The sequence below is a fragment of the Corythoichthys intestinalis genome, chromosome 10 (assembly GCF_030265065.1).
Source record: "Corythoichthys intestinalis isolate RoL2023-P3 chromosome 10, ASM3026506v1, whole genome shotgun sequence".
NCBI lineage: Eukaryota > Metazoa > Chordata > Actinopteri > Syngnathiformes > Syngnathidae > Corythoichthys > Corythoichthys intestinalis.
Genome location: NC_080404.1, coordinates 18,627,838 through 18,651,521, shown reverse-complemented (window position 1 = coordinate 18,651,521; position 23,684 = coordinate 18,627,838). Strand labels below are relative to the sequence as shown.

General features: G+C 38.1%; 2 protein-coding genes across 3 annotated transcripts in view; one reads left to right on the top strand and one right to left on the bottom strand.

Annotated features, from left to right (window-relative positions):
* The window catches only part of egln1a (egl-9 family hypoxia-inducible factor 1a), a 26,433-nt gene extending 19,026 nt beyond the window's left edge, over positions 1–7,407 (top strand). Inside the window, exons 3-5 of the mRNA XM_057848187.1 lie at positions 1,116–1,252; positions 4,979–5,046; positions 5,180–7,407. Coding sequence (XP_057704170.1) covers positions 1,116–1,252; positions 4,979–5,046; positions 5,180–5,235 — 261 coding nt within the window. The 3' untranslated portion in view covers positions 5,236–7,407. The remainder of the gene's footprint in view (positions 1–1,115; positions 1,253–4,978; positions 5,047–5,179) is intronic.
* On the bottom strand, positions 4,782–23,684 carry gpr137ba (G protein-coupled receptor 137Ba). 2 transcript variants are annotated; one of them, XR_009064613.1, is made up of 8 exons: positions 23,079–23,684; positions 20,181–20,230; positions 13,352–13,574; positions 13,142–13,288; positions 11,686–11,814; positions 11,344–11,465; positions 7,975–8,215; positions 4,782–7,539 (listed from the first exon to the last, which is right to left on the bottom strand). XR_009064613.1 is itself a non-coding variant. In XM_057848185.1 (7 exons), the coding sequence occupies exons 1-7, from the start codon at positions 23,442–23,444 to the stop codon at positions 7,425–7,427; spliced, it is 1,152 nt and encodes a 383-aa protein (XP_057704168.1). In that variant the 5' UTR covers positions 23,445–23,680; the 3' UTR covers positions 4,788–7,424. The 2 variants fall into 2 exon arrangements, 1 of the variants encoding a protein (XP_057704168.1); XM_057848185.1 differs by lacking the exon at positions 7,975–8,215 and having other exon boundaries at positions 4,788–7,539; positions 23,079–23,680.

Here is a 23,684-nt window from a genome sequence, read left to right as displayed (position 1 = left end):
CCTTCGATGGTGTGTGTATGTGATACCAGGTTTTTATAAGGCCATGTTTTTTAAATGATCAAAAATAGTAATTTGCCTTGTAATGGATTAGTGAATGAGTACATCTGCATTAGTTAGATTTAAAATAATCGCGTTTCTTGAGTTTTATAACTGATGCAAAAACTTTATTGAAGCTGTATGCTGGATCAAATTAAAACAAATTGTCTATTTCATTTATTATCACCATTTTCAACACTGAACAAAATTTTTGTAAAGTAAGAAATATGTGCAGTGTAAAAAATGCTGTAATTCAGTTTTTCAGCCATTTAGTGAAGGCCTACTGCAATGGTGATGCAGATGCACAAATCTTTGCTCCTGATATTTTTAATGGTCAAAACATTCTGCTTCAATTTTAACTACTAACCTCACACAAATTTTTAAACCAGGCAAAAGTACGTGGATACGGCTGGAGTCTGTGCATGTATGTGTCAACAATGATTAAGAGCTGTATACATAAAATAAGACTAGACAGACAGTGGCGTGTGAATAACTTTTCTTTAGCCTGTTGTAGGTTGCTGGAAAAAAATAATAAAAGAAACGCCTCCTGCCCTCATTGACCCAATTGTGTTGACTTAACCTTGTCACGCTGCCGGCATTCTCCCTTGGTTTAAAGTACTTCATGGGAGCAGAACCTCTTTTAGGCTTGCCAGTCAATGTGCGTGTGAAGAAAGTAACCCATCAATATTGGCTGTGTATGAGCTTGAATGACACGCTTGCGACAATCTGCTTTTTCACTCTCCAGGTTCTTTATCCAGCAACAGCAGTTTTCCTGTAGGTTATTCTTGCTATCCCTCCACAGGAAAGCCATCCCCCGCTGCTGTTTCCTATCTTGAACTTTCCTCCGAGCCCCTGGACCCGTTTGACAAACCTTTCCCCTTACTTTGGCGTCCGAATAATGCAATCACGGGGTATGGTTTTATGAGACCGCATTAATGCCTCATTACCATCGAGATGCGACGTGACCTTCCAACTTGAACAAACAAAACCATCGAACAGCAGCACTTGCTCACCCTCTGCTTCGCTTAATGTTCTTATTTGTGAATAACGGTCGTCTTTTCCTTGTTCTGATCTTTCAGGAGCATGGTGGCCTTCTTCGAATCTTCCCAGAAGGAAAATCCCAAGTTGCCGACATAGAGCCCAAATTTGATCGGCTCCTTTTTTTCTGGTCAGACAGACGGAACCCTCATGAGGTTCAACCTGCTTATGCTACCAGGTGAGCTCTGAGCACAGATCGGGGGAAATTATCCAATTAATCTGTTTTGCCTCTTAAAGTGATATTTTTGTTTGGTGGTGTGCCACAAGACTTTTAGGCTCAAAGGTTGGGTAACACTAGTCTAGGGCACACTTCCATTGGGCAAGTTGTACCATGACTGGTAACACTCGACGGCTCAAGTACACTTCTTTTGTTCGTAATGTAAGTTTATTCTGTCCCGGGCGCAAGCACTTCAATGGTCCAATTATTACTCAAAACGACAACTTTGCATGATGTAAAATCTAAAAGATTTTAAATAAGTCCACAAAGTCAAAGTCAGTTGGCTTGAATACAGTCAAAAAAACAGAAATGTGTTTTAAAAAGTAAGTAAATCTCAAAATCCTTGTACTGTAATACCCTCTAATCCTCATAATACTGTAGCTTTTATTTCCATTCAGACGCATTCTTTGAGAACACTTCACAATGTCTTACTGTACATAGGGGTCGTAATATACTGTATACAGCTATATTGAAGGCTAGTGGAATGTAGCTCAATCATTCAAGTCTAGAATTCCTTGCCAAAAGTTGTCCAATTCCAATCCGCATCATGGAAAGCATTTTTTTTTTCAAAATACAGTGGTACGTCAACATACGATCGCATCGACACACCATCTTTTTGACATCCGACGTAGAATTTGACTCGCCATTCCGACGACATGCTCGAAATACGACGATTTATGACTGCGCCGCAATTTCTTTGTTTTAATGCAAGACTGACGCACGGCTGATTTTCTTGTGAGAGAAATCAACATAGGTTCCAAGAATGTTAGTGCAGGTGGTGAAAAAAGGAAAAAGGTGGGACTTACCATTGAAATGGAAATGATAGAAAAATATGAGCGTGGTCTGCGAACTGGCATGACAATACAGCTGTAGAATGTCTACAATCTCGACGGTCCTCCTCCGACCTCCGTTCGCCAGACTTTATAAGTTAAGGTAACAATTATTGTTGTGGTAACGTCACCAAAAGATCGCCAACTACGTCAGGTTTTTAATTATTTATCCCAGAACGTGTGCAACACAACATGGCTAGGCGTGCGAAATTTCCGATTCTTAGATTATTCGCGATTCGGCCGTGGAAGATTCGAGAACGATTCACAAATATCCAAATTCCGATTATTGAATTATACCAGTTAAAGCGGAAGTAAAACACAGTCAGCGCGGTCTTTGGGACGCAATGAGGAACGGACCGAAAGTAAATATCATGTTCAACTTATGCCGCGAAATAAAAAAAAACAACAATCATACCTGACTGCGGCTGACAGCCGCTACAAACAACGCCCATTTGCTAGTTGCTACATACATACGGCTACAGTAGATATCAAATATATGTAGAACTAGATGTAAAATGACAGACGACGTCGGTGTTAGAACATGTATTGTTGAACAGAGATGCGAAATGACAGACTTTCCGGCGTAAGTAAACAGCCGCCATCTTAAAGCATTAGACCTCTCGAGAAGGCTCTGTTATAGTGAACCTAATTAACTTTTTATCTAAAATACTCCTAAATCGGCCGAATCTTTTCTTGAATCTATCTTTAAATGATGAAATAGTTTTAAAACTTCGACAAAAGTAGACAGAAGGGAAATTATGGAATAACGGGAGCAATTTTAGCAACTGTAACAGTTGATTCACAACATTAAATTAATTGAATGTAGTTTAAAGCTGCTGATACAGAATGGGGACTGGAGTTTTTTTATTTACTGTTATTTTTGTATATTTGTTTACTGTTATATGTTAACTTGATACTGAAATAGTAGTTTGGTTTAGCCTGAGAGGATTTTTGAACAATTTTGGAACTAATGTACAAAACATTTAAAAAAAAAAAAAAAAAAAAAGGAGGGGGGTGCATCAATAATCGTTTTATAATTGATTCGGAGCTTCTAAATCGTAATCGAATCGTTAGGTGCCCAAAGATTCCCAGCTGTAATGCACATGAAAAGTGAAAGTAAAAAGTCATCTCTCACTCTGTCAGCCACGCGGTGCGTTCAGGTACACTACGCAAAGCACATCCGCCACATTAGAACCCAATTCGTTAAATTACTACAAGTATTATTACTATTAATTATTTATTATATTATTATTCTGATTTTTATTCATAATTTATTTGTTTGGCTCCGTGTAATTACTATTTGCAATAGTACCAGCAGCATTTATTCCGGATTTAGTGTAGATTTTCGGGCTGTAGAACGAATTAATGGAATTATAATGTATTTTATGGGAAAATCCTGCTGTACATACGACCATTTCGACTTACAAACAAGGTCCTGGAATGAATTAACTTCGTATGTAGCGGTACCGCTGTATGTCAAATAATCCAGTCGTATTTATGAAATCCTTGTATCTGAACAGAAGGACTTGAAATAATCCACAAAGTCAAAGCCCAAGGTGCCCTTGTGTACGTGACATTTGGTCAATGCTATTGATTTTCCTGTCAGCTATTACTGATAATGCTCAAGCTTGTAAGTAAAAGAATTCCTAATAATCTACAGTTAAAGCCCAAGGTGCGCTCATTTGGATGTTGAATAGTAGATGTGATCATTACTCCCAGCGGTTATTGATAACCACTATTTGCACTATGGAAATAAAGATATGAAACAATCCACAATGTCAAAGCCCAAGGTACACTTGTATACGTGTTGTCTGATCAATATTAACATGTGATAACCACTACAGAGCACAGTACAAGACTAAGTGCAGCGTTATAGCACGAATGCTTCAAAGGAGCAATATGTCACATTGAACAATTTTAAGACTTGATGTAATTTGAGAGCAAGGTTTTTCCTCATGGGAAATCAGGCCGATTGCGCCGATTTTTTTTTTTTTTTAAGAGGACCGGAATTGGGTGTAAAGGATCGGGTTTTTAATTTAAAAATATATTTGTTTTTCTGCTTCATACTCTCCCTCCTGCTGCTTTTCTTGGTCAGAAGTGCATTGGAGTTTGCTTGTTGAAGTTAACGATGATGGAAAGGGATTGAAGCTTTGATTTTGCCAGAGCTTGGGAGCGCTACCTTCAAAGGCGCCAAATGCGTCATTCATCGTTTAGCTTGTCATACCCTAGCGGTAGTTTTGCTGTGGCAACTCATTGTGTGTGTGTAAGTGAGCAGCTGTTCTCAGCAGCGTGAGCGGATTTGAGTGTACTTCCTTAATGAAGCATTTCGTAACAACAATCATTTTTCTACGTTACTGTTGTTTAAAAATAATTCACATTATGAAGGCGGCACGGAGGGACAGTAACATGTTTAAAAATTGGGACTGGGTATCGGCAGATTCTCAAAATTAGGTGACTCTGACTCGGGTGCAAAAATGTGTGATCGGGACATCCCTAGTTACTTAGTTTTTAAATCGCATTGCTATATTGTCTGATGTTTGAGTTTTATTTATACATAGCATTTGCTGCAGCAGCTATATAAACCCCCACTCCTAAAGTCAAGTAAAGAGAAGCCTAGCGGGCCGTAAATCTCTAGATAACTAAATGTCATCAAGCCTCAAGTCGTGAAACCCAGTGAGCAGGTGTTGCAACGCTTTGCCCGCAAGCTCCGCAACAATCTTGCCAAGTTGTATCTTGAGAATCGTGCAAAATCTCCCAAGTTAACTGGAGTTGGGCCACGTGGACTAAGTGTGTGGGTTATTGCACGTACACAGCATCACTTGGAGCGTGAGTCAGCGCTTTAATTCTGTCTCTGCAGGTATGCCATCACCGTGTGGTATTTTGATGCAGATGAACGAGCTAGAGCGAAAGAAAAGTACTCAACAGGTAGGATCGGACACGCGCTAAAGACCTGTTTGTCTTCTGCGTGTTCGTCTAAAGACTTCGTTGATTTATCCACATGGACTGTGGGAACACTTGGTTTAAGCATGTTGCTTTTTTGCTGTGTGTGTGTGTCCAGGTGCAGGAGAAAAAGGAGTAAAGGTTGAACTCGGCAAGCCATCTGATCCCAGCTAGTGCGAAGCCGGCGTCCGCACCAGGCAGCCAATAAGTGCTCTGTCCCCAAAATGTTGCCCTAAAAGAGCATGTGCGTGTTTTACATGAAGCAGGGAAAAGTGGCTCGTGGATGTTTTTCGGAAGAAAAACAAGCATATGCAGTCAAGTGTGTTCTATTCAGGCAACCTTGACAACTCAACAGTTCTTGAATGTCATTGATATTGTTCTGAAAGGGATGGTGTGTTTTTTTACTTGGCTTTTCCAGTGCACCGTGTTTTCAAAGGTGAACATTGACGCCTCAATTGACAGTTTTCACACAACTCACAGGAAACATTTTCATCTCTTGGTGAATTCCCTAAAGGTACAGCGTTCTGCACAACCTCAATGCGTTATGCTTTTCACGTGGAATTTTTTTTTTTTGTGCGACGGTTTGGAAAATGTGTTTGAGTTTGAAACGAGGAAGGATGAGATGGATTAAAAACACATTTGTTCTGACAGAACCGCAATTCTTAGTTTGAATTTCTTGTCCAATTTGAATTCACACACCCACTGATTGGAGTCACTCTCACTACCAGCGCGTTTAGCTGATGCTGCCCCCTTGGGGATGTTAATGGTGTAGCACTATTTTGATATACAGTACTTCTCCCAATGGACCTTAACTCATTCAGCTCCATGTAATGGAAATTAAATTACTAACAATGTCACAAATTAGGCAAATGACTATATTACTGCTGCTGTATTGTATATTGAGTAGGGACCCCCTTTTGTATAACGAAAGGAACCTAATACTGAGACAATTTGTTTTAGTGTTGCCTTAATTTGATGACAAATCAGCAGTCAGAAAATGTCTTCAATAAATAACCAGATAGTATTTTATTGTTTTCCGTGTTTAACACAAATTTGCAGGTACAATTTGTATACATATCTATATATTTTGGTCGTCAGCCTAATGATTAATAGTTTCATTAAAATGAGTGGATTTACAAAGCAAATATGACCCATTGCTCTTTTTGATCCGCCCAGGTCACTACACTCTATCAAAACATGGTGAGCTATCGTAAACTTGATGTACTGGATTGTAGCAGTGGTGCGGAACCACTGTGATTACACTGAAGTGTTTCCAAAAGTTAAGCTGAAAAAAGAGACAGCTTGGTGAGATCCGTTTACATCAGTGCAAACTAAAATAATGTCAAATTAATACCTCTCACAATGCTAATCAAAACACAGCATTGAATATTTTTTTAACTGTATATTGTTACACTATGAAAGTGTGGCGCATGTGTGTACAGGTGCATCTCCGTACATGGGAATGTGGTGGAAGGAACCCCCCCCCCCTTTTTTTTTATTTTTTATTATTTTTATTTTAATTTAATTTTTTTAAATCACCTTTGTGGTGGTCAATATAAGGTTTTACTACCTGGGGTGGCGTCCCAACCCCAGCCTAGAAAACAATCTCACTTAAAATTGTGTATGCAATCAACAGTATTCTCTGCCATAGCATATTTTACACCCAATGCAACTATTTTTCTCAATATGTATATGCATGTATCATGTGCTCACCAGTCTTTTTTTATTTTTATTTTTTTACCCGTGGCCAGTTATGACTTGAACAAACTAGGTAAAGCAATGGACTCTATTAGTAGCTACTGGTTCAGGTATGTTGGCATGTAATTTAAGAGCAGGAATTCATGAAAATTTATGAATTTAAAATATTTGTTTTTAAATACTTATTTCATTTTTAAAATCTTCAATTTTATAACTAAATGAAAAAATAACTCATGTGGTACTCAATGTATTGGGATGCACCTGTATAATTGCATGCACAGAAAATATACGCATTAGTCCATTTCGCACAAAAATTAAGTGTGGTTTAAAAAAAAAAAAAATTTACTACAATATCTGGCTAATATGTAATCTATTGTATATTAACAATTATGTATGAAAACACATCCATAATGACACAGTGTACAAACAATAGCTCAAGAAAAGGGTCAGATATCAATATATACGTAACAAATGAGCAGTACAGTTGGGCCCTCAATGTACATAAATTGTGCAAATCATCTTCCCGTCAGTAGTCCTTCAAATACTGGCATGTTTCGGAATTCCTTTCCGGAACCATTGTGAATGTATCGAGTCCAGTGTGCTTCAAAAGGGTAATAAAAGTGCAAAAACATTTGGAATTAAAAAAAAGTCATTGTGGCCTCTTCTCAGTAATGGCTGAGCTCCTCCGGAGGAGGTGGCAGGTGGTAAATGTCGTCCCCTCCGACGTACGCACTGATGCTGTTGCTCTGGCTCCCCCAATCGTAACTGTCTGCAGCCAAACTATAAACGCAAAGGGATGCCGTCATTATTGAGCCATTCCAGAATTTGAGGACATTTTACATCCCACCCTTTAAATTTTAAATAATCCACCTTCTAAATACAAAAACTTGTTTGTGAGTCTATTTAAATCTCCTGAGGCCAAAACTAAGTAAAAGATTGTGTGAAATTATTTTTTTTAATTAAAAAAAAAAAAAAAAGCCTGTAATAGCTGCTAAAATGCTGTTTTTCTGACTTACGCCATTGACCAAAAACAGTACTGTCATTTTCAGACTACAAGGCACACATGACTATAAGCCGCCACCCAGCAAATTTGACATGAAAGCAACATTAGTTCATACAGCGTATCACAAAAGTGAGTACACCCCTCGCATTTCTGCAGATATTATTTCATGGGACAACACTGACAAAATGACACTTTGACACAATGAAAAGTACCGGTAGTCTGTGTGCCCGCCCGTCTCATCAGACCATAGGATATGGTTCCAGTAATCCATGTGCCTTGTTGACATGTCTTCAGCAAACTGTTTGCGGGCTTTCTTGTGTACCGTCTTCAGAAGAGGCTTCCTCCTGGGGTGACAGCCATGCACACCAGTTTGATGTAGAGTGCGGTGTATGGTCTGAGCACTAACAGGCTGACCCCCCACCTCCTCTATCTGCAGCAATGCTGACAGCACTCCTACACAGAGTCACATGACATTTTGGAGGGAAAATGACAAGCAGTACTTAATTTGGACATTTAGGGATGTACGTTTTTTCAAAGGGGTGTACTCACATTTGTTGCCAGGGGTTTATATACGTATATTAATGGCTATATTCTGAGTTATTTTGAGGGGAAAATAAATTAACTCTATTATATAAGCTGTACACAGACTACTTTTCATTGTGTCAAAGTGTCTTTTTGTCATTGTTGTCCCATGAAAAGATATACTTAAATATCTGCAGAAATGCAAGGGGTGTACTCACTTTTGTGATACACTGTAGGTAGTAGGCGCACCCAGGTACACCCTGAATTTGTTGCCAGTCAATCGCAGGGCACAAAGACAAACAACCATTCACGCACACACTCATACCTAGGGACAATTTGGAGTATTTAATCAGCCTACTATGCATATTTTTGGAATGTGGGACAAACTATAGTAAAACCCATGCAGGCATGGGGAGAACATGCAAACTCCACACAGGAAGACCAGAGCCTGGGATGGAATCCTTGATCTCAGAACTGTGAGGCGAATGTGTGAAGCAATCGTCCACCGTGTCACATATTATTTTATTGATTTATTTAGATTAATGAGTTGGTCCTCTTGGTCCGCCGTAACAGCTAGCTAAACAGCTAGCTTCTACTCCTGAGGGGGAAAAAGCTAATATTAGTACGTCTTTGCAACCCTGTTACTGTGGTAATAACTACAGTTGTTCAATAATGACTTTTTAACCGATATCCCGATATTGTCAAACTCCAAATATACGATACTGAAAAAGTGCCTATATACCACCACTATATTTATTGTTGATATCGAAATAGTGCAAACATCAGTGTTTTGGATCAAGTGCAAGTGCCAAAAAAGCACTTCCATACCACATATGGCTCCCACAGTGCTTCTGGCTCAAAATAACAACGGCACGCTGCTTCAGTACAGTGAACGAGGTGACAGGTTGGCATACGAAAACCATCTGGCAATAAGTTTTCGATTAAAATAAGTACAATAACTTTATTGTAAACTGAAATCAATCTCCCAAGATCTTCTGAACCGTGACATAACAAATTCCAAGCATAGTAGATGGGAGACATCTAATGGTAAATAAGCATAACTGCTATGTCAAGTTGTGACCAGCCATTGTACAAAGGCAGAAAGTTTCTACATTCACTTTGAAGGCAAATCGCATATTTGCCCAAAACCAATCATTAAAACCGATGTCGAGATTATCCGATTTCATTTTAAAATGTTTTACTGGCTGATATCACTTTACCAAGATCTGATCACGTGATCGTAAATCAGGCCGATACTGAAAAAGATAGGGTTTTCAATTTTTTTAAAAATGTTTTTCTGCTTCATGCTTGTGCAGCCTCTCACTCTCCCTCCTGCTGCTTTTCTTGGTCATCAGTGCACCGGAGTTTGGTAGCTAAAGTTATCAGTGATTGACAGGTTTGTAGCTTTCTTACCAAAGAAGCTTGGTCGCTCTACCAGCAGAGGCTGTCAATCTGTGAATCATCGTTCCGCTTGTTACACACACGGTACTGTGCTGTGGCAACTCATTGAGTAGGGGAGAGGCTGTTCTCAGCATCGTGAACGGATTTGAGTGAACTCACTCAATGAAGCATTTAATAAAGACAAACATAAGTTATTCTTGTTTAAAAATAATTCACATTATGAAGGCGGAACAGCGTTCTTTAAATGTTTTTGAACAACACTTTTTTTCCCGTTCTCAGATATGGACACAGAATCGGCAGATTCTCAAAATCAGGTGACTCGGACTCGGGTGCAAAAATATGCAATCGGGACATCCCTACCAAGTACTGTAGATCAGTGTTTTTCAACCACTGTGCCGTGCACACTAGTGTACCGTGGCGTAGTGTCTGGTGTGCCATGGAAAATCATGCATTTCCACCTACTTGATTTATAAAAATGTTTTGGGAAATTGAATCCTCAAATATGCCGTTGTTGAGTGTGCTGTCCAATGGTCGGTAATCATGCAATACTCTTCCATATCAGTAAGGTGTCAATAGATAATTAATTATTTTGTTAAGTGATGCGTAAGAGTAGCATTGGGGCGAGCGACCTGCGGCTAGCTTGCAAAACTATAATGGTGACAACGATGGTGAAGGTTTTTATAAAGGAGAGATGCTAAATCAGAATTGGACAAAATTCATTGAAATCCGATTAAAAGGGAGCGAAGACCATTTGTTCTCTTGTGTAAAGCTATAAACAACACCTATCTTTCATTGGGATTTGTGCTAAAATGTAAAGAAGAACTGAACATAGCGGGATTAACTTTCAACGGGGATCCAGGTGTCACACTGAGTGTGTAAAAATTAGTGCTGCAACGATTAATCGATTGCCCTCTAGTGCCAACAGTGCCATAACTCATTTCACATGGCTGAATCCAGCTGCTCCCTGTTAAGATCAACATAAGCTAAGTCTTTGTTTGCGCTAATGTTTTTTTGATGCATTCGTAATTTAGTTTACAGGCATATTGAGCTGTTTTTTGTAGGAATATGTGTTTGAATCATTTGTGAAAAGCGTCGTTTAAAAAAAAATGTTAGCATTTTATAGTATTTAAGCTAGCGGACTTTTGCTTTTCAAGTTAGCCAATTGTTGTTTTGTTGTACTTAGATTCTCATTTATTTATTTTTTTATACCGTTTGAGGCTCAGCTCAGGTATTTCAATTTTTTATGTTCCTTATCCGATTACTCGATTATTCAAACTAACTACTTCATCGATTAATCGACTACTAAAGTAATTGATAGCTGCAGCCCTAGTAAAAATTATTATACGTTTTTCTTTGTGTTTGTTCAATTCCTATTCAATACACGACTTTATAATGTTAATGTTGTCTACAGAAATTAATACATTTTTTTGCTGGTGGCGTGCCTAGTGATTTTTTTCATGAGAAAAGTGTGCCGTGGTTAAAAAAAAGGTTGAAAAACACTGTTGTAGATCTCAAATAAATCTATCAGATCTGTATGATGAGCTAATCAAGAATTTATGACAGTTCCCATTATTGATGAATATGAATCTCTGAAAAGTGAGGACTTATTTTTCAAGAATTTTGAAACCTTAGATATCCTCCAATTTTGACTGTTTTACCTGGCTTGGATGTTCTGAGGCATCACACTCCAAGCTAGGTCATCGTCACTGTCGTAACGTCGAGGGTTGTCGAAGAAGTAAGCCCTAGAGGAGAAGACGTGACCCGGAAGGCCCGAGCTGGTCTGAAAGACAAGTAGACAACACATTTCCATATCTTGCTTTTTTTTTGTTACTTCACGGAATCATTACCCAGTGAACGTCACACTGACTTAAGTTGAACTCCAACTTCCTTTTCTTCTCAGGATTAAACTTTCAGTATTACACAAGTTGCATCTGCTTTTTGGTGAATGACTTAATGCCTGAAATATCAAAAAAGGAAGTACATGCCTGTTGATGACTCACCCTGTCCAGGTTGGGCTGGCGGACTCTGAAGAAAAAAACGACGAGAGAGGTAGGGAGCAGCTCCCATACGAACAAAATCACTCCAAAGACGATGTAACCTGTGTCGCCCAGAGTGGACTGTAAATCTGCCTGAAAGTAAATACAAAAACACAGGAAGTCATTTTGAAGATTCACCCAGTTTAGATTACTTGATTTTAGTGCCGCAACGATTAATCGATTAACTCGAGTATTTGATTAGAAAAAAAGATTCGAATTAAATTTTGCTGCTTCGAGTATTTGTTTAATTAAAGTGGCGTTGTAGTGGTTTATTTTGAAAGTGTTTGCATTTAGTTTTATTGATTTGGGTGGATACAGTGCTCTCTAGTCGGCCTCATTTCACATGGCTGAATCCAGCTGCTCCCTGTTAAGAACAACATAAGCTAATTTTATTGTTTGAGCTAATGTTTTTTACAATGTATTCGTAATTTAGTTTATAGGTATATTTAGCTGTTTTTTTTGGGGGGGGGGGGGTATGTATCTTAACCATTTGTTAAGAACACTGTTACACTGAACAATATTTGATCCCCAAAAATGTTGCAAATGATTGTTGCTAGTAGTGCTGCAATGACTAATCGATTAACCCGAGTATTCGATTAGAAAAAAAGATTCAAATTAAATTTTGCTGCTTCGAGTATTCGTTTAAATAAAGTGGCGTTGTAATGGTTTATTTTGAAAGTGTTTGCATTTAGTTTTATTGATATGGGTGGATACACTGCTCTCTAGTCTGCCTCATTTCACATGGCTGAATCCAGCTGCTCCCTGTTAAGACCAACATAAGCTATTTTTTTTGTTTGTTTGAGCTAATGTTTTTTACAATGCATTAATAATTTAGTTTATAGGTATATTTAGCTGTTTTTTGGGAGGGGGATATGTATCTGAACCATTTGTTAAGAACACTGTAAAAAAAAAAAATATATATATATATTTTTTTTTTTAAAGTTAGCATTTTATAGCATTTATGCTAGCGGACTTTTGCTATGTAAGTTAGCCAATTGTTCTTTTGTTGTACATAGATCCTCATTTAAAAAAAAAAAAATACCGTTTGAGGCCCAGCTCAGGTATTTTAATTTTTCATGTTCCTTATCCGATTACTCGATTATTCAAACTAACTAGTTCATCGATTAATCGACTACTAAATTAATCGATAGCTGCAGCCCTACTTGATTTATCCTTTTTTCCTCTACACCGCTTGCCCGCATTGGGCTCAGTGTTGCTTTTGGCAGTTTATAATGAATGTTATAATTTTTTACAAAATATTCCCACAAAACCAGTTTGTCATCAGTGACGAGAACACTGATTAGAATCACTGGTGAGTCTAACCTAACTTGGTTTGGGTGACACTGATTTATCTGAAACCTGTTTGTGCTGTGAAGAAGCTTGCTATTTCAAACAAATGAGTAGAAATTTCGAAGCTTACCTGGTCAGAAACGTTATACCAGTCGTAGTCAAAGGAATTGATGCTACTGTTCGAGAGTCCCAAGACGACCAAGTTGTAGCAAGCCCTAGATGTGTACAGGAGTATGACGATGGCTCCTATAGCGCTCACCTGGCACACTGACGTTCCCTGCACGGAAAGATGTAATCAAGAACTAATCCAACTTCTTAACCTCTGTGGCTTTCCACCCACCTTGGATTCCAGATAAATATTAGCCAGGGACATTTTGGCCATCTTGTAGAGACACAGCGAAAGCGAAACGGCACTCAGGACGAAGAGGGTGTCGTTGATGGCCACTCTCACCAGCACCACAGTGCGGGCGTCCGCAGACGACATCCTCACTAGCATGGCGCATGCTAGGTTGACGGCTAAAAACAGCACGCTCATGAAAAGGAAGACAAGGTAGAGCGGCAGCCTGCAGAAACAGAATCACAAACAATTCACTTTTGTTGTTTTAGCTACTTTTGACTGGTGCTGCTGATAGTTTGGAATAGGAGAGGGTAGTTCGTTTTAAGGGCTAAATTTGGCGATAAAATTTGTCACTAAACTCCAAAAGCATAGGTTTTGTCTCAATATTGGTAGGTATTATTTACTGTAACAGCATAACCTGCATGTAGACTTTTTGCTGGGGACTGGATATTACCATACCCGAATATAAGACAGTGTTTTTTGCATTGAAATAAGACTGAAAAAGTGGGGGTCATCTTATATTCGCGGTCTAGACATTATGCCCATTCACGACGCTAGATGGCGCCAGATATCATTGAAGCGATGTTCTGTCATAACTAGGGCTGTCAAAATTATCGCGTTAACGGGCGGTAATTAATTTTTTAAATTAATCACGTTAAAATATTTGACGCAATTAACGCACTAGCCCAGCTCAGACAGATTTAAATGTCAGTATAGTGAAAGGCCAACTTGTTAATTGTGTTTTATGGAGTTTTTCCGCCCTCTGCTGGCGCTCGGGTGCGACTGCTTTTATTGGCTTCAGCATCCATTACCATTGTGTAAGTAGTTATTGACATCAACAATGGCGGGCTACTAGTTTATTTTTGGATTGAAAATTTTACAAATTTTATTAAAACGAAAACATTAAGAGGAGTTTTAATATAAAATTTCTATAACTATACTATACTATACTATACTAATATTCATCTTTAACAACTACAAGTCTTTCTATCCATGGATCACTTTAACAGAATGTTAATGTTATTGCCATCTTGTTGATTTATTGTAAACAAATACAGTACTTGTGTACCGTATGTTGAATGTAAATATCCATCTTGTGTCTTATCTTTCCATTCCAACAATAATATACAGAAAAATATGGCATATTTTATAGATGGTTTGAATTGCGATTAATTGCGATTAATTACGATTAATTAATTTTTAAGCTGTAATTAACTCGATTAAAAATTTTAATCGTTTGACAGCCCTAGTCATAACAGATCTCAGCTTCTATCAAGTTTAACCAGTTTGCAATTTTTTATCGCTATGTTTTTCCTTATTCAGATTTGTTTCAAGACTACAGTTACAGTTAGACCTCACTTTGATGGTAAATGCAGTTATTGCAATTTTGTTGTTTTATCACAATAGATTGGTTTATTTACATTTCAAAAACCAGACACCATTCATTTACGAATGTGATTGCACTTTAGTTTACATATTTAAATGTTCAGATATTAAGATTTGAATGAGGCAAAATAACATGCTTTAATTTGGTGTTCAAAAAGTCTTTTTTCAAACTTGAGTCTTGAAAAAGAGGGGGTCGTCTTATAATCAGGGCCGTCTTATATTCGGGCCAATACGGTAATAACTAGAGCTGGGAATCTTTGGGCACCTAACGATTCGATTACGATTACGATTCAGAGGCTCCGTTTCGATTATAAAACGATTGTTGATGCGCCCCCCTCCTTTTTTTTTTTTTTTTTTTTTTTTTTTTTTTTTAAGTTTTGTACATTAGTTCCAAAATTGTTCAAAATACTCTCAGGCTAAACCAAACTACTATTTCAGTATCAAGTTCGCATATAGCAGTAAACAAATATATAAAAATAACATTAAATAAAAAAAACTCCAGTCCCCATTATGTATCAGCAGCTTTAAACTACATTCAATTAATTTAATGTTGTGAATCAACCGTTAAAGTTGTTAAAATTGCTCCTGTTATTCCATAATTTCCCTTTTGTCTACTTTCGACATGTGAAAGTTTTAAAACTATTTTAAAGATAGATTCGAGGCAATATTTTACCGATTTAGGAGTATTTTAGATAAAAAGTTAATTAGGTTTGCTTGGAAGGTTCGCTAAAACAGACTTGCAGGGAAGTGTACTGCTTTAAGATGGCGGCCGTTTACTAACTAACGCCCGCATCTAGCTTTTTGTAGATATGCTGCTTACGCTACCAAATCTATAATGCATCTAGTCCTATATAAATGATATCTACCGTAACATTATGTGGCTGTACTTTGTAGCAGCTTTTCGGCAGCAGTCAGGTATGTTGTTGTGTTTTTTTATCTCGTGGCATGAGTTGAGCTAGAGCCGTGAGTTGAGCATTGGCATTACCTGAGGGGCCGGGTAATGAGAAGCATGATGTTTAGCTACTCTCGCTCCGTTCCGTCCCGAAGACCGTGCGGCGCGCTGAGTGTGTTGTACTTCCGCTTTACTTGGCATATTTCAATAATCGGAATTTGGATGTTTCTGAATCGTTCTCGAATCTTCCACGGCCGAATCGCAAATAATCTAAGAATCGGAAATTTTGCACACCTCTAGTAATAACACCAAACAGATTGAGTGAACACGGTCAGGGCTATATTTCTTACCAATAAGAACCTAATTAATTGATAAAGTAAATGGTTAACGCAAAATAAATCTGTATTGATTTATACTAACTTTCATACTGCAAATTTACAGTGTAACATGTTAATCTGATATTTTTTTTTTTTTTGTAAATCTAGTCGAATAATTTTCTCCATCTTCTTTTGAGTCTAGGTAACAGATTAATGCGTCAGATTATTCCACTTACTTTTAGTTAGAGGTGGACGATAATTATTGGTCCGATAATAGGAATTATGACATCATCCCAAAAAATCCAATAACATTATTAATCGGCCGAATATATATATATTATATTTTTGGCACGGTGTTGGTAGATTGGGATGTGTGCGTTTGTTTCCACTCCTGTTTTGCCAGTATACAAAGTTTTGTTACTGTTCTAGAGGTCGTATTTTTCCATCATTGAGTGATAAACCTTACAATGGCAATTAGCAAATGTTTGCATTTTACAGTGTTAGGTTTACAAGTTCATGACGGCCTTTTGGTTCTTGATAGGCTTGCTGTTCTTCAATTGCCAGGTTAAGAAAGTTGTTTCATGGAGCACGACTGCAAAAGCCTCCTCTATTGTAGCACCAAATGTTTTATCTCTTGGCAAAGCGCAAGAAGTGTTGGGTTTATGTTTTAGTTCAGTGCTCATTTTTCAGGGGAACACATCGCCAAAGATATTGACTGATTGATTGTGATTAACTCAAATTATATTTATTTGAAGTTAAAACTCTTGTCTTTTTTTTTGTTTATTATAATGTTTATGTCAACATGAAAATTCTAGTGAGGTCAAAGGCAAATCTATGCTGAATCCAGCACTAGTATGTTTTACCTACAGGTGTTCAAAAACTCAGGTGAATATACATTAAGAAATTCTATATATATTATCGGTTATCTTATCGGTATCGGCCTTGAGGAGCAGGAAATTCTCGATATCTGTATCGGTTTCAAAAAGATTATATCGTGCACCCCTACTTTTAGTAAATATTACTATTTGTTCTCATTAAGCCCATACGTCTAAAAGTAGGTCATTTTTCACCTGAATCAAGGAAAAAATGCTTTCAAATAATGTTTTGAACAATACCTATTCTTGAGTTAAGAACATTTCTAAACAAACACGTTTTTTTTAAGGTTAAATACTAGGGGTGCACGATATCCATTTTTTTGAAACCGATACCGATAACTTCCTGCTCCTCAAAGCAGATACCGATATCGATAACCGATAATAAATATATAATTTTTTAAATGTATAACCTGAGTTTTTGAACACCTGGAGGTTTAAAAAAAAAAATAGTGGTGGATTCAACATAGACTTGCCTTTGATCTCATCAGATTTTTCATAATGACATGAACAAAACAGTGCGGTTCACTTCTGCACTGCCCGACAGCCAGCTAAGAATGAATGCACTTCCATAAACCACAAGGCCTGGTCTTTCCTTGCTTTTATGGGAAGACACTCGTCTTAATATTGTGAAAGTACAACAGAAAAATACACATATTCAATACTCAATATACAACAAACTGCACAATAAACTTATATACACAACTATTATATGTATAGCATAGCACACTAGCTTGAGCTACTAAAGCATTGGCTGGCTTCTATAACACAACTTATGAAGTTCTGTACATATGACCCTTGACCACAGAAGTAAACATATATTGCACATCCATATGTTATAGTAAACATAAAATACTTATATATTTCCGAGGTGGAAACGTAACAGAAAGCATTCACGACTGTCAATGTTCCCGCTAGACACTGCAAGGTGTAAGTGATTGAACCAAACTACTGTAACAAAAAAAATAGATGCAGTGAATTATTCTGACCAGCAGGTGGGAGCAATGGCCCGCAAATGGTCAACTGATTTCCCATACTAGAAACTAAAGCCCGAACAGTACATATTACCGGTCCTATTATAAATGTTATTGGATTTATCAAGATGATGTCATAATTCCTATTATTGGACCGATAATTATCGGACCAATAATTATCGTGCACCAGTATTAAATACCCAAACTTTTTGCTTAAAATAAATCTGTTAAGCTTATTTTCAGATAGCTATTTTTCTTATTTCCAGAAATCTGAGAAGAATTTACTTGAAGCACTGGCAGATAATTTCACTTATTTGTATGAGTTTTACACTGAAAACGAGGGAATTTAAGTTGTTTTTTCCCCCTCAGTTTTAAAGACGTAGGTTTTTGCAGTGCATATGCATTGGTTCAGGTAATACACCGTTCCATTCAAACCTTCGTTTTCAAAAACTACTGAAGAAACATTTTGAAAACATCCAGAATAAATGTCTGGATTTTATTCGCAAAATTAAATTTCATTATTTGAGCACAAATTATATTGACATGCACATATTGACATACACAATAAACAAAAACTTGTTAATCATCTCTTAAGTGTCCAAGAATGCAAAAAAAAACAAACAAACAAAAAAAAAACATTTCTGTTATTACCACTCAAAATTGTCTGTTTAAATAAATTAAATATGACAAAAAAAATTCTTAGTCAGGGAATCACAAAAATCAATAAAAATTGAACCTTCCTTCAGGAAAACACTACTGCTTTTGTCCACAAGCATAGCCAAACTCGACAAAAAATGAAAGCTCCTTTGCTGCTTTAAGACCACATAAAATAGAAATGAAAACTGGGGAGAAGGGGGGTGAACCTTGGCTTACTACATTTTTTACAGTCTAATTAACATTAACAGTAGAAAACATCCAGGAGGATATATCTCTTAAAGCAGCTTCCTCCACGAGTTCAAGAAATTCGCACGGATTAATTTTATGCTAACTCATCGGACTTTCAGTAGCAAAATTTGGGGTGTGTTCCCCACCTACACAACATTTACGTTTTTACATTACTTAGTGGCTGCTGCTGGCGGAAAAAACTTCTAATATCACTCATCTGTGGAGGAGGCGGCATGTTGTATTTCTGTCGGGGGGGGGGGGGGGTGAATGCGTGTATGTGTGGGTGGGGTCAAGTAATCAGCTAATCAAACGTGCGTTTGAGGGGGAAAAAATGGACTGGCACATTCAGCAAGTGAAAAGGGGTAAATGTCAGTCTGAACATAATGAAAAAAATCACTTAACACAAAGGTCAATTCTATCCTTACAACATTTGGTAAAACAATCTAAATTATCTATATAACTGGTCATTATATAATGCAAATAAGGTTGCTTAAAAGTTGTTGGGGACAATTTGAGCATCCTGAAAAGTTGGTAGTGTGATGTCCCTTCCGTCCCTATGCAAACCTATGCCCTTGCTAACCAGTGTTGTTAATCTTACTGAAAAAAAGTAATTAATTATAGTTACAAATTACTTCTCCCAAAATGTAATTGCGTTAGTAACTCAATTACATGAATGTAAGAGTAATCAGTTACTTGGCAAAGTAATTGGTGATAATTACTTTTTTTTTTCCTCAAAAAAAAAAAAAAAAAAAAAGCATTGGCCACACTAAGTTTTTTGTGAAGGTTTTTGGTACAATGGCCCGAGCCCAATTCTTTACCCTAATTTACCCTTTACCCTGAATCAACTGTTAAAAGTTGTTAAAATTGCTCCCATTATTGCATTAGTTCCCTTCTCTCTACTTTCGACATATGAAAGTTTTAAAACTGTTTCATCATTTAAAGATAGATTCAAGTCAAGATTTTGCCGATTTAGAAGTATTTTAGATAAAAAGTTACTTAGGTTCGCTAGGAAGGTTCTCTACAACAGAGCCGTCCTAAAAAGTCTACTGCTTTAAGATGGCGGCTGTCTAGTAACGCATTTAGTGCCATGTCTGTCATTTTGCATCTAGTTATATCTATATACAGTACATGTGTTATCTACCATGTGTACCATATCTACCATAACATGCGGGCGTAGTTTGTAGGCTATCGGCTACAACATGTATTATTGGAGCTACCTAGCATCGCGTTTGCTCGGCGTCACAACTTTCTTGCCTCCACTCCTGCTCTGCTCTGTCGTCTCGGTGAGTCCGTCTCCCTCTGACTTTTCGACCAATATAGTAACGCATAGTAACGCATGCCTTTCCGTCCTCAGTAACGGTAACGGCGTTGCCAAGATGAGAAAAGTAATTAATTAGATTACCCACTACTGAAAAAAATAACGCCGTTAGTAACGCCGTAATATTGTAACGCCGTTATTAACAACACTGTTGCTAACCTACTTTAAAAAGTACAGTATTTTCTTACCTGTATCTCAGGAGCTCCGGTGCATATTTGGACTTGGCCTTGAACACGACCTGCCATGAAAGAGGAACTGATTTACTGTAAAATGCCTCGTGATGCAAAAAAAAAAAAAAAACTGCTCGCTTCTTTAATTCCAGCAACAATATAAAAAAATGCAAAACAGGAAGTCTGCAACCAATTGTATACCACACACATTTTCAACTGCTGCTAATAATAAGTCTCGGTTTGCTGCTTGAGAACCTATTGTTTGATTTGCGAATTATGTAAGCAGATGAGGAGTGAGTCATTCCATCACCCCTAAAAATTGATTAAAACGGAGTGTGTTGTTTCAGCACGATGACTCTTGTTAATGAATTGATTAAAATAGAAACAGTAATGTCAGTTTTTTACCAGTGTGGGGGGGAAAATGTACACTATTTTCCAGACAGTGGAATGCGTCATTTTATATTCTTTTGAGATCTTTTGAAATCCCTTACGAGAATCATAAGCGTCTACAATCTTCTTTCTGAAGGCCTCAGACAGCTCCTTTGATCTCACCATGGTGTTTTCTCTCACTTCAACAATCGTGGGCACACCAAACTAAATGTGAGGTTTAAATATGGCAAGCCTCCTTCAAAACACTGGATAATGATGTTCTATTCATGTGCACCTGATGTGATATCCCTGTGTGTGATTTTAGCCATTTTAAGTGGGATTGAATGTGGGGGTGTCGTAATTTATTCCTCATCAGAAATCGCATTTATGTAAAATTACATTTTACAGAAAGTTATAATCTTTTTTTTTTTTTTTTCCAGTTTTAATTGTTCCTTTACTTGAATCTCTCAAGATCGTTAAAATTGATATTCAATAACCATATGACCAAATATGTTAGAAAACACACAGGCTTCCATTGGGTGTCCTTATTTTTCACATGACTGTATGTGTACAAAATGAACTTAAATTGACTTTCCCAATATTCTTATTGTTGCTTAAATTCATTTGAAATGTTGCTGCTACTACTACTTTTTGTCTGTGAGCAGTAAAATACTGATATACATGAAGCCGGTCAGCAGTCCTCGTTCAGCTGCAGTAAAATTTGTCATTTTTCGTAGGGAGATTGAATATCTGTCTGTAAATGTATACATGTGATGCTCATCTTTTGTGTTCAAATATCCATTTGTTGAAGCGTTATAACACTGCAACTGCATTCTACCTATTATCTCATCGAAAGCGTTTTTCACTGTTTGTTAACATTAAGGTAGATGGACAGAGTTTGACGGTAAACTTTAAACTAGTAGGAACCCTCTTTTTTATTAACTATTTTCCATACTAGTGCTTTGAGTGAGGTGTGTTGAGTTCACTGGCCAGGTCTTGTAACTCAGATTTTGGTCGCAAGTCAAAGCAAAAATCTCAAAATACTCGAATCTCAGATTATTTTTCTCAAGGCTCCTTATAGGCTTTACAGGGGAAAATGTTTCACATATTTTCATATTCTTTTCCTCTTGTATCAAGTACAGCGGCATGAAAAAGTATCTGAACTTTTTGGAATTTCTCACATTTCTGCATAAAATCACCATCAAATGTGATCTGATCTTTGTCAAAATCATACAGATGAAAATGACAGAAGGGGGAAATATAAGTAAGTGAACCATCACATTTAATATTTTGTCCCCCTCTTTTGGCAGCAATAACTTCAACCAGACGCTTCCTGTAGCTGCAGATCAGTCTGGCACATCGATCGAGACTAATCTTGGCCCATCCTTTTCTACAAAACTGCTGTAGTTCAGTCAGATTCCTGGGTTGTCTGGCATGAATCGCTGTCTTTAGGTCATGCCACAGCATCTCAATGGGATTCAAGTCTGGACTTTGACTCCAGAATGTGTATTTTGGTATTCTGAAACCCTTCTGAAGTTGATTTACTTCTGTGTTTTGGATCACTGCCTTGTTGCAGCATCCATCCTCTTTTTAGCTTCAACTGTCTGACAGAGGGACATCCTAATAAACTTATGAATTCATTCTTCCATTAATAATTGTAAGTTGTCCAGGCCCTGAGGTAGCAAAACAGCCCCAAATCATGATGCTCCCTCCCCATGCTTCACGGTGGGGATGAGGTGTTGATGTTGATGAGCTATTCCATTTTTCCTGTTGATGAGTGCACATAGATATTCGACCGTGCCAGTGATTTCTGTAAGTCTTTAGCAGACACTCTAGGGTTCTTTTTTACCTCTATGAGTATTCCGCGCGAAACTCTTGGCGTCATCTTTGTTGGAAGGCCACTCCTTGGGAGAGAAGCAACAGTGCCAATCTCTCCCCATTTGTAGACAACTTCTCTGACTGTTGATTGATGAACAACCAGACTTTTAGAGATGGTTTTGTATCCTTTCCCAGCGTTATACAAATTAACAATCCTTGATCGAAGGTCTTCAGACAGCTCTTTTGACCGAGCCATGATGCACATCAGACAATGCTTCTCAACAAGACAATTCTTAACAGGTGTGTTTTATAGTGGGCAGGGCAGCTTTAAACCACTCATCAGTGATTGGACACACGTCTGACTTAAATTGTTTGGTAAAAATAGGTTTCAATTGCTCTTTTAGTCGCCTTGGCAGAGGGTTCGCTTACCTATTTTTCCCCCTTCTGTCATTTTTTGCATGCTATCTTCATTAAAATATGAAAACCTATAAATGTTTGGGTGGTTTTAGTTAAAGCAGACACTGTTTTTTCATCTGTGTGGTTTTGACAAAGATCCGCTCAAATTTGATGGTGATTTTATGCAGAAATGTGAGAAATTCCAAAAGGTTCAGATACTTTTTCATACCACTGTAACTACAGTAAAAGGAAAAAATAGAAACACCTTTGGGCATGACAGTGCAATTTTGCCCCCACATTATACTGGCACGGCAGCTTGATGTTTGCACTCACCTGTGCAAAGTAGAGGTTCATGAGGCTGAGGGTGAAGAACTGCAGGCACACAGGGAAGCAGTAGAGCAGCCAGAACGCAAAAGGCCCCAAAGTGTTGGCCGTCACAAAGTTCTTGAAGTAGAATGAGAAGAGCACCGTGCGCAGGGCCGACCACAGCAGGCACAGGAACAGGAACACGGTCTGGTAGCTGAAGCGCTTATGCCGGTAGCGCAGCACCAACCAGAGCTGGACGTAGATGAAAATGAAGAGCAGCGAGTAGAAGGCGCTGTAGACCACCGTCAAACCCAGGGTCACGTAGGGGGGCACGGCCGGCGTGAGAGTGGGCAGGGGGAAAGAGTCCCGAGCCTCCTCCATCCGGGCCTCCATGAGAGATGGTGGAGAAGGAGCCGGCTTGCAGGCAAGCGACCGCTTTGAAACCTGCTCAAGCCGGCGGAGACAAAGCGACTTAACGCGCGCGACGCCGCAGTCAAGATGAGGGAAGCGGCAGCGGTGGGACGAGGCTCATTTCCTGAGCCTTACACAAGCGCTGGCACATGATCGGCGCTGAGCTGAGGACGGCCGCTCGCTGGCTTGCTGCTGCACAGTCGGCGGCTAGGAAGCTGCACA

Bases quoted from the DNA above. Each gene is read 5' to 3' on its own strand.
- gpr137ba (XM_057848185.1), bottom strand. From the start codon at position 23,444: ATGGAGGCCCGGATGGAGGAGGCTCGGGACTCTTTCCCCCTGCCCACT. The intron at 20,231-23,078 runs GTGAGTGCAAAC...CTTTCATGGCAG, and splicing joins TGAACCTCTACTTTGCACAG to GTCGTGTTCAAGGCCAAGTC. The intron at 11,466-11,685 runs GTGAGTCATCAA...CTTGTCTTTCAG, and splicing joins GCCAGCCCAACCTGGACAGG to ACCAGCTCGGGCCTTCCGGG.